Source organism: Lissotriton helveticus, chromosome 10 (assembly GCF_964261635.1).
Source record: "Lissotriton helveticus chromosome 10, aLisHel1.1, whole genome shotgun sequence".
NCBI lineage: Eukaryota > Metazoa > Chordata > Amphibia > Caudata > Salamandridae > Lissotriton > Lissotriton helveticus.
In genome coordinates this window covers 441,779,422-441,793,490 of record NC_136071.1, presented here as the reverse complement: position 1 = coordinate 441,793,490, position 14,069 = coordinate 441,779,422, and the positions used below count along the sequence as shown (strand labels likewise).

The window sequence follows — 14,069 nt, the reverse complement described above, 5'->3', positions numbered from 1 at the left end:
ATCAAAAATGTTTCATCGCCTCCTGAAATTATGCTTGTGGGAGATTTGAATTGTAAAATCTCTAACGCCAGCTTAAAACTATTTAGGAATACATTTAAAGAAGAGGCGCATTTGGTTCCTCAAATACTCTTTCCTGATAAGCTAGTGACAAACAAAAGAGGGAAGATCTTGTTAAAAGAATTAGCGGCCGTAGATGGCCTTATATTAAATGGGAGATTTCCCTCCGACGTGCCCGCTAAATTTACCCACAAATCCCCTTTTGGGTCTTCCATCTTGGACTATGCTATTGCTGACTATGGTTTGTTTCCTTTTATCCAGGATCTTAAGATCATATCTACTTCTATGAGTGACCACAGCATAATGTTTATAACTATTTCTTTAAATCCCATGTCCACTGCACACTGGTCTCTTAATGGCAGTGATGTTGCCTTCCATACTTCTTCGGGAAGGTGTGTCTGGAATCCTTCCACCATTAATGGGTTACAGGAGTTTTTATCCGATACTCTAGTGGTGTTAAATGAGTGGCGTGGGAATGAAATAGAATATTTTGAGGAATTTATGCGAAACATTATCTCCTTTGCTAAAAAAACTCCCCGATCTAGTAAAAGGGTTGTGGTCCCTAGTACTTTGCGCATCCTGAACAAGGAAATAAATAAGCTAGTCCGCCAACAATATGTAGATAGAGTCACGGAACGTGGAAATGAAATTTCCAGGCTAAAGAGAAAGAGATCGAGACTTAAGTTAAAAATTAAAAAGGCAATTCAGGACGAGGTCTGGATTAATTTGAGGGAATCTGTTACTCAGGGTAGGATCAGAGATTTTTGGGCAATAATCGGTAAGGGATGTGGCTCTAGACTAAGTCCCTCCCCTATACCTATAGCAGAAGAGGTATGGATCTCTTATATTCGTGACCTGTATGCGGGGAACGGGATCCCAGGTGATGATATCGTCCTAGATGCCACCCTTGAAGGACTCATTCGCTACCCCACAGAAGGAGAAATTGAGATGGCAATAAAAAAAGATGCGCGTCTCTGGGGCAATGGGCCCTGACGAACTCCCCATGACGGTCCTGAAGCAGGATCCTGCAAGGTGGAGTAAAATTTTGTATCCCCTGTTTAGAGCCTGTTTTTTGTCTAATATGGTACCCGCCTCCTGGAGGGGAAGTATCCTGGTCCCTATTTTTAAGAAGGGAACAAGGGATAGCCCTAGCAATTATCGGCTGATTGCTCTCCTCGACTCTATCGGAAAGGTTTTTGCGAAATGTCTTTTACAATCCCTTTCCGATTGGGTAGAGGAGCATAATATTCTGCCTCTTGAACAGACGGGCTTCCGTAGGGATCACGGTACGTTGGACAATCTCACCGCTCTGCATGTGGTGACAGATAAATATGTCCAGGTGAGAGGAGGGGTCGTGTATGCGGCCTTTATTGACTTCTCCACAGCGTTCGACAAAGTTGATCGTGGAACGCTGTGGAGAAAATTGGCCGCGCTTGGTCTCCCACCCTATCTGTTGGAGTTGGTGCGGGCTCTGCATACTGAGACCTGGTGCAGGGTCCTGATGGGGGGCGAGAGGGGAATTTCTTCTGTAATTCCATCTATGAATGGCCTTAAGCAAGGTTGCTTATTGGCGCCCCTCTTGTTCTCCTTGTACACGGCAGATTTACCTGCCGTTGTGTCCGCCAGTGAGGGCATCGCTCCGGTGGTGGGGGGGACCTCCATATCTTGTCTGATGTATGCCGACGATGTCCTCATTTTTGATCTGACCCCTAAAGGACTTGCAAATCGGTTACATGCTCTTCATGCTTTTGCTGTAGCCCATTGCATGAAAATCAACATTGCCAAAAGTAAGGTGATGTGTATAGCTGGTAAAAAGAAGTGCCGCTCTGTAGATTATGATTGGCACATCGGGGGCAATAAACTGGAGGTTGTGAAGTCCTATACCTTCCTGGGAAAAATCATCATGGCTAATTTAAGTGAGAGGCTCCATATTGAGCATTGCACGCGCAAAGCTCTAGCCCATGGCAAAGGTCTAAAGTCTCTATACCTGGCAACGGGGAAGCGACACTTCCGGAGTCTATTGGAGGTGTATAGATCAAAAATCCCCGCAACAATTTTGTATGGTATTGAACTTATAGAAGTGAAAAACTGGGCCTTTTGCCATAAGATTGAGGGGAAACTTCTTAGAGCTCTCTCTTCTCTTAACACTGCATGCTCTCTGGCCGCTTGTAGACTTGATTTTGGCATTAGGAGTAGTTGGGTACAGGGATTATGTGCCCTGGTGAGATGGGTGGCCTGCCTTGCTAGAGCAAAAGAAGGGACAATAAGAGCTCTTATCCGTAGTGAACTACTGGGTAATTTTAATGAGTTTTCCCAACTTGTATGTAACTTTAGAAAAGCTGTAGCCCTACTAAAATTAGATGAAAACGCTTTGTTTTCGTACTCTCCCCCACAGTTAAAACTTGCTTTAAAAGTCGCCTCTTGGGACTTAAGTTTTCATTCAGACAAAAAGTTTATCTGTGGTAAAAGGAAGGTGGATTTTCTCCTTGATTCATATGTGATGAAGCAACCTCAAACCTACGCTACATGGAACCTACCGCATGGTATTCGTAGATTTTGGTTTCTTTTACGGTATGATTTAATCCCTTTAAATCTACTGCTATCCAAGTGGTATGGTTCCTCTGCCTTGTGCAATTTATGTAAATTGAATATTCAGGACTGCACGCATGTCTTATTGATTTGTCCTGTGCTTCGTAAATTGCGCGCTAGATGGTTAAAAGTTATTTGTCTCCGCCTTGGCATTGTCACCCTAAATGGTTTTTTGCATGCACTTTACTGCCCTCCTAATGAAATGTTCTGCTTCCATATTTTTAACTTTTTTAAAGGTTTTTTAGCTATTTATTAATATGTCCTGGATGATGTTTTGACTTTCCGATTTTTTGTAGTAGTGATTTGTATGTTAGCTTGGTATCTAACCTTTGTTGATGTAAGTGGTATATTTTCCTCGTTTATATGTAAATGCATGTGTTTTGTTTTACTTACCTTATTTTTGTATATTTTATGTGGCCCTCTTTTGAGAGCCAAAAACATAATAAATAAATTGAAATTGAAAATTGAATTGAATTGAACAGGGCACGTCGCTGTAATGTGCGCGTGGTTGGAGTTCCGGAGAATCCAGAACCTCACTCTGTTGATCTCCTGGTTGAGGACCTGATCCAAAACTATCTCTCTCCGTCTGGACTGAGTAAATTTTTCGCAGTAGAGCGTGCCCATAGAGTTCCGGGGGGCCAGGGTAAGCCAGGTGCCCCGCCGAGGCCTATTGTTGCGAAACTCTTCCATTATAGGGATCGGGACGCTATCCTGCAAGCATCACGTGTGAAGGGCCCGGTGGCCTTTGAGAACGCCACAGTGAACTTTTATCCGGACTTTTCTCAACAGGTCCAGAAACAGCGTATGGGCTTCCGTGGTGTCAAGAAGCGTCTTCGGGACATGGAGTTACGCTACGCTATGCTGTTTCCGACCAGGCTGCGAGTGGAGTACAATGACCGAACCTTTTTCTTTGATCGGCCAGATTCTGTGAACGACTGGCTGGACTCTCTGCCTGGCCGACCTCCTGCGACTGAGTCCGACGCCCACCCGGGTGGTGCTGAGGGTGGTGTGGAGAGCTGAACAATTCGTCTACGCCTGGGCCCTTGTATAGAGTAAACTCTTCCGGGATTCTATGCCTCTACTGTTTGTGTGTTTTCCTCGTCATCTGTCTTGATCGGGGTGGCGGGTGGGCCAGAGCCTTTCCTCCTCCGGGGTCTTTTTGTAGAATGGGGGTTCTTGGGCGACAGGCACACTGCATGTTGGGGTGGCTTTTAGCATTTTGCAGGGGTGCAGGGTGGGGGGTGTTTTCTTGATTGTTGGGGGGTGGGTGGTTGGGAAGTTCGATGTTTGTGTGTTATGTTCTCAAGGCGACTTTATTTTGCTACTGATGGTTTTTATGTCATGCTCATGGAGGAGGGGTCTCGGCGTTGCTGTGTGGGATGGGGGGTAGCGGGTTGAGGTTTGTTTCGTGGAATGTTAATGGTCTGGGGGATCGTATTAAGCGGAGTGTGGTGTTGAAATGTTTACGACGTTTATCTCCAGATATTGTTTTTCTGCAGGAGACTCATTTGGTGGGCAATACTTGTCGTGCGATGAATAGGTGGGGCTAGCCTTGCCGCACATTCGGGGTTTACCACGGGTTCCAGGGGGGTGGGTATCCTTGTTCGGGCTTCCCTCCCCCTAACTATTGATGATGTGATCCTTGATGATCGGGGGCGATATGCTGTCCTCGTGGGTCGTTATGAGGGTCGTACCCTCTCCTTATTTGCTGTTTATGTGCCCCCCGGCCTGCAGACTTCTACCTTTTCCGATTTGGGCAGTGTTTTGTTGGACCTCCCTAATAGTACTCTCTTCATTGCAGGTGACTTTAATTCTGTGTTCTCCGGTCTACACGATCGCCACCCCCCTAGGGACACTCCTTCGGCACAACAGTGGCTGGGTGGGGACACGTTTGGCTTGGTGGATTGCTGGAGGCTTATGCATCCTACTCAGCTTCAATACACCTTCCACTCTGGGGCCCATGGGAGTTTGTCTAGACTGGATTATTTCCTGATGCCTGCGGCTCAATCGCCGGCGGTGCGTGAGATTAGACACCTCCCCCGAGGCATTTCCGATCATTCTCCGCTCTGGCTTTGTTTTGAGATGGGGGTGGAAGCGGCAGGCCGGGTTGCTCCTATCAACCCATGGTACCTTACCTCCCCCGAGACCCGCAACCTTTTGACTAAGTCTTTAGACGCCTATTTTTTGGACAACGAGGGATCTGTTTCCTCTGCGATATCCCTGTGGGAGGCCTTTAAGACAGTGATTCGTGGACAGGCCCTTTCCCTTATTGTTGAATCCAAGAGGGCGAGAGATCGGGAGGTGGTGGACCTCGAGAGGGAGATTGCTGAAAGGGAGGCTGCCTTAGAGTCGGAAGTCACATCTGATAAACTCCATGCCCTGGGTCTGAAACAATTTGCTTATAAGTCTTTGGTCACGGATGCGGCCAAGCAGATGTTCCGGGAGCAACAGGGTCGTCTGTATGATGTGGGGGACAAGGCGGGCAAATTATTGGCGTGGTTGGATAAGAAGGAGAGGGCGAATCGTGTGGTGCCCGTGATTCAATCATCGAATGGTGTGAGAGTGACGGACCCGATTGGAATAGTTGCATGTTTTGCGGAGTATTTTCGTGTGGTTTATACCCCTGTGTCTGGACGGGATGTTGCTGACTCTCGCCTTCTGTTGCGCGATATAGCTTTGCCCAGTGTCTCCGATTTAGACTGTAAATCGTTGGAGTCCCCTTTTACTACTGACGAGATAGCTACTGCCATTCGCTCACTCCGTTCGGGCAAAGCCTTGGGCCCGAACGGGTTGCCAATTGAACTGTACAAGCTACGTCCTGATAAGGTGGCGCCCTATCTTCGCGACATGTTTTTGGAGTCCCGGGAACGGGGTGTTCTCCCGTATGATCAGCGTCTGGCTACGATAGTCGTAATTCCCAAGGACGGTAAACCGCGGGACCTTTGTTCATCTTATAGGCCCATTTCCTTGTTAAACGTTGAGCCCAAGGTCCTGGCTAAGCTCCTGGCGAACCGCCTCTTGACGGTTATTAGTGACTTGGTTCATCCGGATCAATCCGGATTTATCCCACATCGCAACACGGCTCTTAACCTACGTCGTCTCCACGGTGCTGTTGCGAGGGCGGGGCTTCTGACGGAACCAGCCATTTTGGCCTCGTTGGACGCCTCGATGGCTTTTGACACAGTGGAGTGGCCCTATCTTTGGGCTGCTCTTGAAAAATTTGGTTTTGGTCCTGAGTTTATCGGTTGGGTGAAGTTGTTATACGCTGAACCCTTAGCGCAGGTAGTGGTGAACGGTAGAGTTTCTGTCCCCTTCTGCCTTGGTAGGGGGACCCGTCAGGGTTGCCCCTTGTCTCCGTTGCTTTTTGCGCTCGCCCTGGAACCGTTAGCTGCGTGGCTTCGGTGGGAGCCTTCACTCAAGGGGATCCGTTGGTCACCGGACTTTGAGGACCGCGTCTCACTTTACGCGGATGACATTCTTTTATATCTTACTTCCCCGCGTAAATCTCTAAATGTTTTATTTGATGTTCTTACCTCGTTTGGAGCTAACTCGGGCCTAGTTATTAATTGGGCTAAGTCCTGCGTGTATGTTCTTTCGGGTGTTTTGCCCCCATTGCCGGACAGATTTCCTATCCAAGTGGTCCAGTCTGGTTTCCAGTATTTGGGGATCTTTATTACGCTGGACTCCTCACTCCGATTCGAGCGCAATCTCCTCCCCCCGCTTCTTAGACTGCGACTGGATGTGGCCCGTTGGCGTAAGCTGCCCCTGTCTCCTCTGGGCAGGGCAGCCCTTTTTAAAATTATGTCCTTGCCGCGGTTCCTCTACGCACTTCAGAATTCTTATGACGACGTTCCCGCTACCTATTTCCGAGAGATCGAGAGTCTTCAAAGACAATTGATCTGGGACGGGCGTCCACGTATTGCCCTGGCAAAACTCACCATCCCTTGGTATGACGGGGGCATGGCGCTCCCCGACATCAAGAGATATTACTGGGCTGCCCAGCTGTCTGCCATCAACCACGCGATGTATTCACCGGGTCGGGATCCGGCCTTTGAGATGGATAGACTCCAGCTGCCGGGAGGGGACTTTAATAGAGCGCTTTATTCTAGATCGGCCGGGCGCCATCTTGTGGGCCCGTCCAGGATCGCAGTCACTGTGTGGCGCGCCGCGCATGTGAGTTTGGGCTGGGAGAATCGATTGACACTGGCGACGCCGCTTTATGCCTCTGACCGTTTGGGGTGTCTTTGGTCTACTAAGGGATTCGACCGCTGGGATATGATTGGGATATGTAAGGTGGGTGATGTCTGTGCGAAAGGTGGCGTGAAGTCATTCCAGACCCTTAAGGCAGAATACGACTTGAGTGATAGAGAGTTTTTTCGGTATCTGCAGGTCCGGCATGCCCTGGCCTCAGTTCTAACTCCTGGTGTGACCCTGCCCGAGTCTTCCCCCCTTGAAGATCGTATACTAGATGGACACCTGCCTGATAGTACTATCTCCCTTATTTATAAAAAAATGATTCATAGTCGCGCCGACCTGTTGGTCCGCCTTAGGGAGCTGTGGGTCGGTGACGGATTGGAATTAGATGACGAGGATTGGCAGTCAGCACTCTCTTCTCCTAAGGAGGTAGCCATTCCCGCCCGTCTTCGTTTGGTGCAACTTAAGATCCTCCACCGCGTGTATGTACCTGGTCCGCGCCTGGTTGTAATGGGTTTTTCCCCGGATGGCTTATGTAAGCGTGGCTGTGGGATGAGTGCTACCTTTATGCATATACTTTGGGAATGCCCGTTGGTAGCGGCCTACTGGATTGATGTGCTTGATGTGATGACTGTTGTGACTGGTGTTGCCCTGCGGCCTGAGGCCCGACGATGCCTGTTGAACGTGTGGGAACCCACCGATTATTCTGTGGCCCAGACCAGATGGGCAACCTTGGGGTACATGGTCGCGAAGCGGGACATAGCGCAACTTTGGGGCGCATCCAGACCTCCGGACGTTTCGGTGTGGGAGGATAACATGGACTGGTCCATGTTTCGAGAGAAGACTGTCTATGTGGCATGGGGCAGACCCAGGGCGTGGACAAACATTTGGGGTCAGTGGAATGCATATCGTGGAGACATTTGTACCCCTCCCTTGGTTGACACATCCGATGTAACCCTGTCTCCCTAGGCTGACGTTCCCGAAATCTTTCATTTTTTTTTAAAGAATTTCCTGTCCTCCCTGCTGCCCCCCCCCGGCCTTGCCGAGTCTCATTGATTTACCTTTATCTTCCTGATTAGTGGACTTCCCCTCTGTCATCTGGGCTGACGTAATCGTAATCGCTACATTCGCCTTGTTTTGGTTTGTTATTTTAATGTTTAAGACAAAACTGTTGTGTCCTGTCATATGCTTTGTGCAATATTTAATCTGTGATTTGGGCCTGGCCACGAAATTAATGTTTACTGCATGGTACGTGTTTTGCGAATTAGCGGCCAGCCCGTGTGGTTGTAGGCCCATCTCTGTACTTTTTATTTGATTGCTCAATAAAAGTTTTTAACCCAAAAAAAAAAAAAAAAAAAAAAATGTTGTCTACCGCGAGATTTTAAAATAAATTGCCCTAGCCAAATACACACATTCTATTTCATACCCGGACAACGTTGGGACGGGTTGCTAGTATATATATGTATCCAACAAAGAGAAGTGCCCCGATGAAAAAGCCACACACAGAGAGCTTGACTCCTTGTTTATTACGGGCGGCAAAACAGAGCTGGTCCCTCCTTCAGTGTTCTTGATCACTGACTGCTGCAAAGATCGTGGCTGTCTTGAGGAGCTGAAATTTATGACAAAGTGCCGCCCTAGTGGGCGTGTGCCGCAATGCCTCATGGTCTTTGTATTTCCTCAATGTGTTCCCCTGTGGGTGCTGCCGTGAAGATGCACAAATTAAAACAAATCCCCACTGGGCTGACTGCAAAGCTGGGAAAACACAGTCTATGTTGCCCTTGTAGCCCCGCAATTCAAGACTCTCTGTCGCTTCGGCGTTATGGAAATCCAGCGCCGCGGGACCGCTTTTAGAGCAGTAGGGCTTTTTCGCGGCTGGGCAAGCCGCTACATATCCAACGAAGAGAAGTGCCCCGATGAAAAAGCCACACACAGAGCTTGACTCCTTGTTTATTACGGGCGGCAAAACAGAACTGGTCCCTCTTTCAGTGTTCTTAACTGCCAAACGCGTTTCAGGCACCACCGTGCCCTTGATCACTGGCTGCTGCGAGGATCTATATACATCAGCTCCCAAGTTGCCCAAAGCAAGAACAGCACTCAAACACCAGCAAGAGGCTGTAAGCCTTTTTTACAGGTACGCACAGTGTCCCGTCTGCCAATTCCTATCGACAGCGATTCCGTCATGTTAGGCCTGACGAGTTTCAAAGATTAATACCTCCTTCCTCAGAGGCTGTAGATGGAAAGGTTTGCGCGCTTGTTGCCGGTCTCCATTCCACCTTAGTTATGCTCGCTTCCACGCCCCTTGATGCGGCAGGGAATTAGTGCAGCCATCTGTTGCAAAAGTGGTTTCCGGGATTACATTCCCCATAATGCCCCACAGACTTCAACAAGCAGCCCAATCAAAATATATCTATATATAAACAAACAAACAAAGGAAACTCCACACAACCTCCAGCAAGCAGTGTAGCAACGCCGGCGAAGAAGGAGACAGACCGCCAGGCACGATGTTTTATTTCACCCAACAGTGAGCAGCTACGGATAGATAGATAGATAGAGATATTTTCCCCCCCTATATATTCCCCCCTAGGCGATCTAGCATTTCGTGATCCAGAAGTTCCCAAACGTTTAGCTGCCACATGACCACCCGGGCGAATGAATACCAATAATTATGAGGAACAGGAAGTGGTCAAGAGTTCTCACTAGTCATGACGTTTTTGTGTAATACTAGGAATGTACTACATTGTTATGAAAAGTAATTAATCTAGAATAGGGGAAATGAGCCTTGAATAAATGGGGGCATTTTGTTTAGTGCCACGCGTCTCGCCATACATCGGTCTGTCCCAATGTCATGGCAAATTTGGCTAGACCAGTGGTACAGATCAGCACTATGTATCTACCATGTTTTACATTCATAACCTCATTAAAGTCACCATCCATAATAATAGTGGAGTCCTCCGTTTCTGTCAAAGGGTACCTTATTTCTCTCAACATTTCTGTCTGATTTTTAGGGAAGGCACGCGGGGAAGGCATGCAAGCACAGCCAAATTATCACAACCTTGTTAACCCAGGACTTTGACAATATGATAAGGGGCCATCAAAATATTTTTCATAATTAAAGGAATAATGAATAGATAGACATCGGCACCCCCATCGCCCACCCATTAAACCCATTCGGAGCGCTCCCTAAAAATTGGGTGTTATTGGGGCACCATCTAGTAAATCGTGGAGCCTATTTCATATTGCTCTAGGGTATGAATGTCTGTGATTCAACAAGAGAGGAATACACAGCACTGTGACCAATTTCATACCTTCCGGCTCCCAGACATCACCCACCTTGGATATTCCAATCAGATTCCACCTTTGGAAGCCATAATACATACCTTTTTATTAAAAATATAAAACCAGATTTTTTAGTTGGGGTGTTTACTGTTCCTTTTAAAAGTGTTCAGTAATCCAGCACACATGGAAATCATACTTTGTAGCAAGATCTCCAACCTATTAAAGAGATTACCTTGAGCATGGACAGTTGCTTCCAACTGTCTTACCTCCACTGCAGACACAAAAAATCCTTAGGATGGGCAATAGAAAACCAGAGTTCAATGGTCACTAAAAAGACAATCTGACCCTTTTAACAGCACAGAGAGAATTTTTGTGTAAACAAGATGAGGAGAAAAAAACAATTTGTAAACGCAAACAATTCAGGACAGAATAGTTTGTGTTGTTCCACTACTGGGAGGGGGATGTGCAATCGAATTATCACTGATAGGGAGCAATATTGCAGTTTATGTGCATTCAGTGGAATCTATGTGTGATAATTTCTACTACGCAGAGCCTTAGACACTGCCTCTCAAAGGGAAACAGACAATGTTAACCACCTGCGTGATGGCCAGTAATCAAAGCCTTATGAATCAGTTGGGAATAACAGCACCTCACAGAGTGTATGGTGCACTTCAGGTTGTATGAACGTATACAGTACATTCATATGTGGTTCACAATAGGGTTCAGATATGTCAAAATTAAAACATCACCAGGTGGCACTTATGTGGAACGCACTGGCTGGAAACCCTCTTCTTTCCCAGCAACACAAGCTGCAGAGAAAATCAGGATGCCTCACATGTTTGCCTTCGATGCTGGCGAGTTCAAGACGGCTTCTGGTATCTTCTATCTTCTCCTCATTCTGTTTTCTCTTACACTGCTCGATCTCTCTATGAGAGAATCAGAAAGGAAAAGTTACTCACTGAATTAATTCCAGAAGCCTGCCTCTATGGAACTGAGAACAAGTTTGCTACTACACTCCCTCATCCCTCCCCTGCTTGAGACGGAGCATGTGCTAGAGACCTGAGCAGCCCAGGTCCACCTCATCCACTCCACACACACCTACTCTGCCTCCCCTCATCTACAAGGTATGCGTGTGCATATGGAGATAAAGAACATGCTCGACAGGGTGCATGAAGGAAAAGGACATGAAAAGCTAAGAAACACAACGGTTACAAGAGCAGGCACTGAATTAGAATCAACACCACAATCATTTTGTGAGCAGAATGAGGAAACCTCTGAAAGGCCTACAAAGCTCCTCTTATTTACTTACTATAGTGCACCTACAATCATCTTTGTCTAAGCTGGGGTTTCTGCAGACCTCAATCAAAGTACCCACGAGCCTAGTTTCATCTAGGTTACGCCTTATTTCTAGATGGCGTAGCATTCGCTCTTTCACTCATTATCAGAGGACTGTCAAAATAGTACTAGTTCTTCACTATAGTCCTATTGTCCAATATCCAGGCTAACTGACAATCGCCATTCTCACTGTTTAAATGAATTTGGTCTGCTTCATTAGTTTTGTGTTAACGCTCGAGAGCAATTCATAGTTGGCGCCTGCATCACTGAGCACTGTGTAAATTCTCTCAGGCGTTTTTTTGGGTGGGGGGGGGGGGGGTGTCTGTCTACTAATAACATTTTGGGGCATTGATTTTAGACAGCACTTGCACTTTCATAAAAGGAGCGCTGCACCGCGAGTCAGTTCAGACTCCCTTCAAGTTTGGCTGCTATTTTAGGGAAAATTAGCAGTCTAATTGTGGGTGGGGGATACCCCTACCCATTTATAGGAAATCTGGTGCACGGTCACGCGCAGCAGGCGTGCTTAAGGCAAGTCTGTCAGCACCCGTACCCAGAGCCAGCCATGCCGCCCGATCTCCTCCCAGGTCAGGGTAGGTGTTTAGTCTTCTCCTAGTCAGAGGTCCATTCTCTACATTCTGGCTCACACTGCCTAGGTATGTGCTCTGCTCCGATTTCTTCCCTCTTCCTGGTCTGGACATATTGTTCCTGTGTCCTGCCATGTACACACAGCCGGAGAATCCCAGCAAGTTGCCTCCCGGATCTATCATGAAATCTGTTATTGCTTTAGAGTTCCGGGCAGTGCTACCTAATGTTCACTCCCTCCATAAAAATGCCCATCTTTATGATTTACTTGGGGAGGAACAGCTATACATCCTCTTTCTCACTGAAACCTGGATGTTGTATAGTTCAGCACCAGATATCGCATTAGCGTCTCCCAGAAGGTACTCGACACATCATTGTGATAAAGCAGACAAAAGAGGTGGGGGTGTAGCTATAATTTTTAAACAATGCTTTAAGTGTACTTCCTTCGAACTAACAGATCATGCAAAGGTATATTTCACTTGCAATTTGGAGCAGGGTCCTTCAGGTAAAAGGACTACTCCTTTTCTACCATATCAAAACTGGGCAAAAAAAACAACTTCAGAGATTAATTGAATTCTCCTGAGCAGTACACCGTCTCCGAGTAGAGACGTTGAGGCTGACTCTCAGATGTGACTAATGGCTGATGGTATCGCTTCCATAAAAGAGAGGTCTGGCCTTTCTATACACAGGTGCCCGTCTGCTCCTTATTTGACGAGTAGGCCAGGCAATTGAGTCAGTATAATAAACTAGAAAGAGTTTGCAGAAAGCATTACCTGCCCTCTGACAAGTAAGGATAAGTTACATATCTGTAATCCTAGTTCTCTTCCAGGGGTACACTCCTCAAAGCCATAAGCACTGAATAACCCCCACCCATGTGCGGGACCCCGGAGCATATACAAAAATACATATATATGTATTATATATACATATACATATACATATATATATATACATATATATATATATATATATATATATATATATATATATATACACACACACATACACACACACACACACACACACAGACATGCAGCCTATATGTCCAATACACTGAACAGCCAAAATTACATGAATTTTTGCTGTAAGAAAATAATATCACATGTAAATAAAGTAACATAGAATATACACTGCAGTCGTATTCAACAGAAACCCTTTATTTTCATAAAGAAAAACAGGTAATTGCAGGCAATTTGTTCTTAGGCTGCATAGATTAAGAATTATCCCTGTATAACAAAAATTTAGCACCTTGCCTGTAAGGCTCCAGAGAACCTGGATACCATGCCTTTAAGGCCTCCAGGAGCCCCCTGCTCCCATCATGCTCCACAGGTGACAGTTAGGTCAATTCTTTTTGTACGGCGTACTAACATGTATGAACCAGGATATCGGATGCAAATAACACATCATACTGCTGATGCTCATCCGGGGAGGCGGGAGGGTTGCTTATAATTTTGATGACTATACCCCTGGAAGAGAACTAGGATTACAGGTAAGTAAATTTCTTCCAGGGGATACTCATCAATAGTCGTAAGCACTGAATAGATAGCAAGCCCATACCCACTTGCGGATGAGCAGACAGTTACAATAATTTTAAAAACGTAGCATCTAACACGTAATTATCCAAACAGATTTTTGAGTGAGGCTTGTCCGAATTGGGCATCCACCTGTGTATCAGAGTCCAAACAGTAATGGCGTGTGAAAGAATGCACTGAGCGCCATGTGGCTGCTTTACAAATCTCTGCCATAGGAATGTTTCTAAGGAGAGCTGTGGTAGAAGCCTTTCCCCTGGTAGAATGGGCTTTAGGCTTGCCAGGAAGGACTCTATTGGCCAATTGATATGACAAGGATATACAAGACACCATCCACCTAGAGATAAGACCTCTTCGAAGCGGCAGAACCAGTATTTATGACCCATAGTTTATAAACAGACGGTCCGTTTTGCTCAAGCTTTTTCGTTTTGAAGAAAAATTTCAAAACCCTCTTAAGATCCAACGAGTGGAGGGACCTTTCCGGAGAGTTTCAAGGATTCGGAAAGA

At 46.5% G+C, this 14,069-nt stretch overlaps 1 protein-coding gene across 1 annotated transcript in view; it reads right to left on the bottom strand.

The window, feature by feature from the left end:
- The window catches only part of LOC144784261 (E3 ubiquitin-protein ligase CHIP-like), a 134,709-nt gene that overhangs the window by 25,120 nt on the left and 95,520 nt on the right, over positions 1–14,069 (bottom strand). The window contains exon 4 of the mRNA XM_078662929.1: positions 10,952–11,042. Coding sequence (XP_078519055.1) covers positions 10,952–11,042 — 91 coding nt within the window. The remainder of the gene's footprint in view (positions 1–10,951; positions 11,043–14,069) is intronic.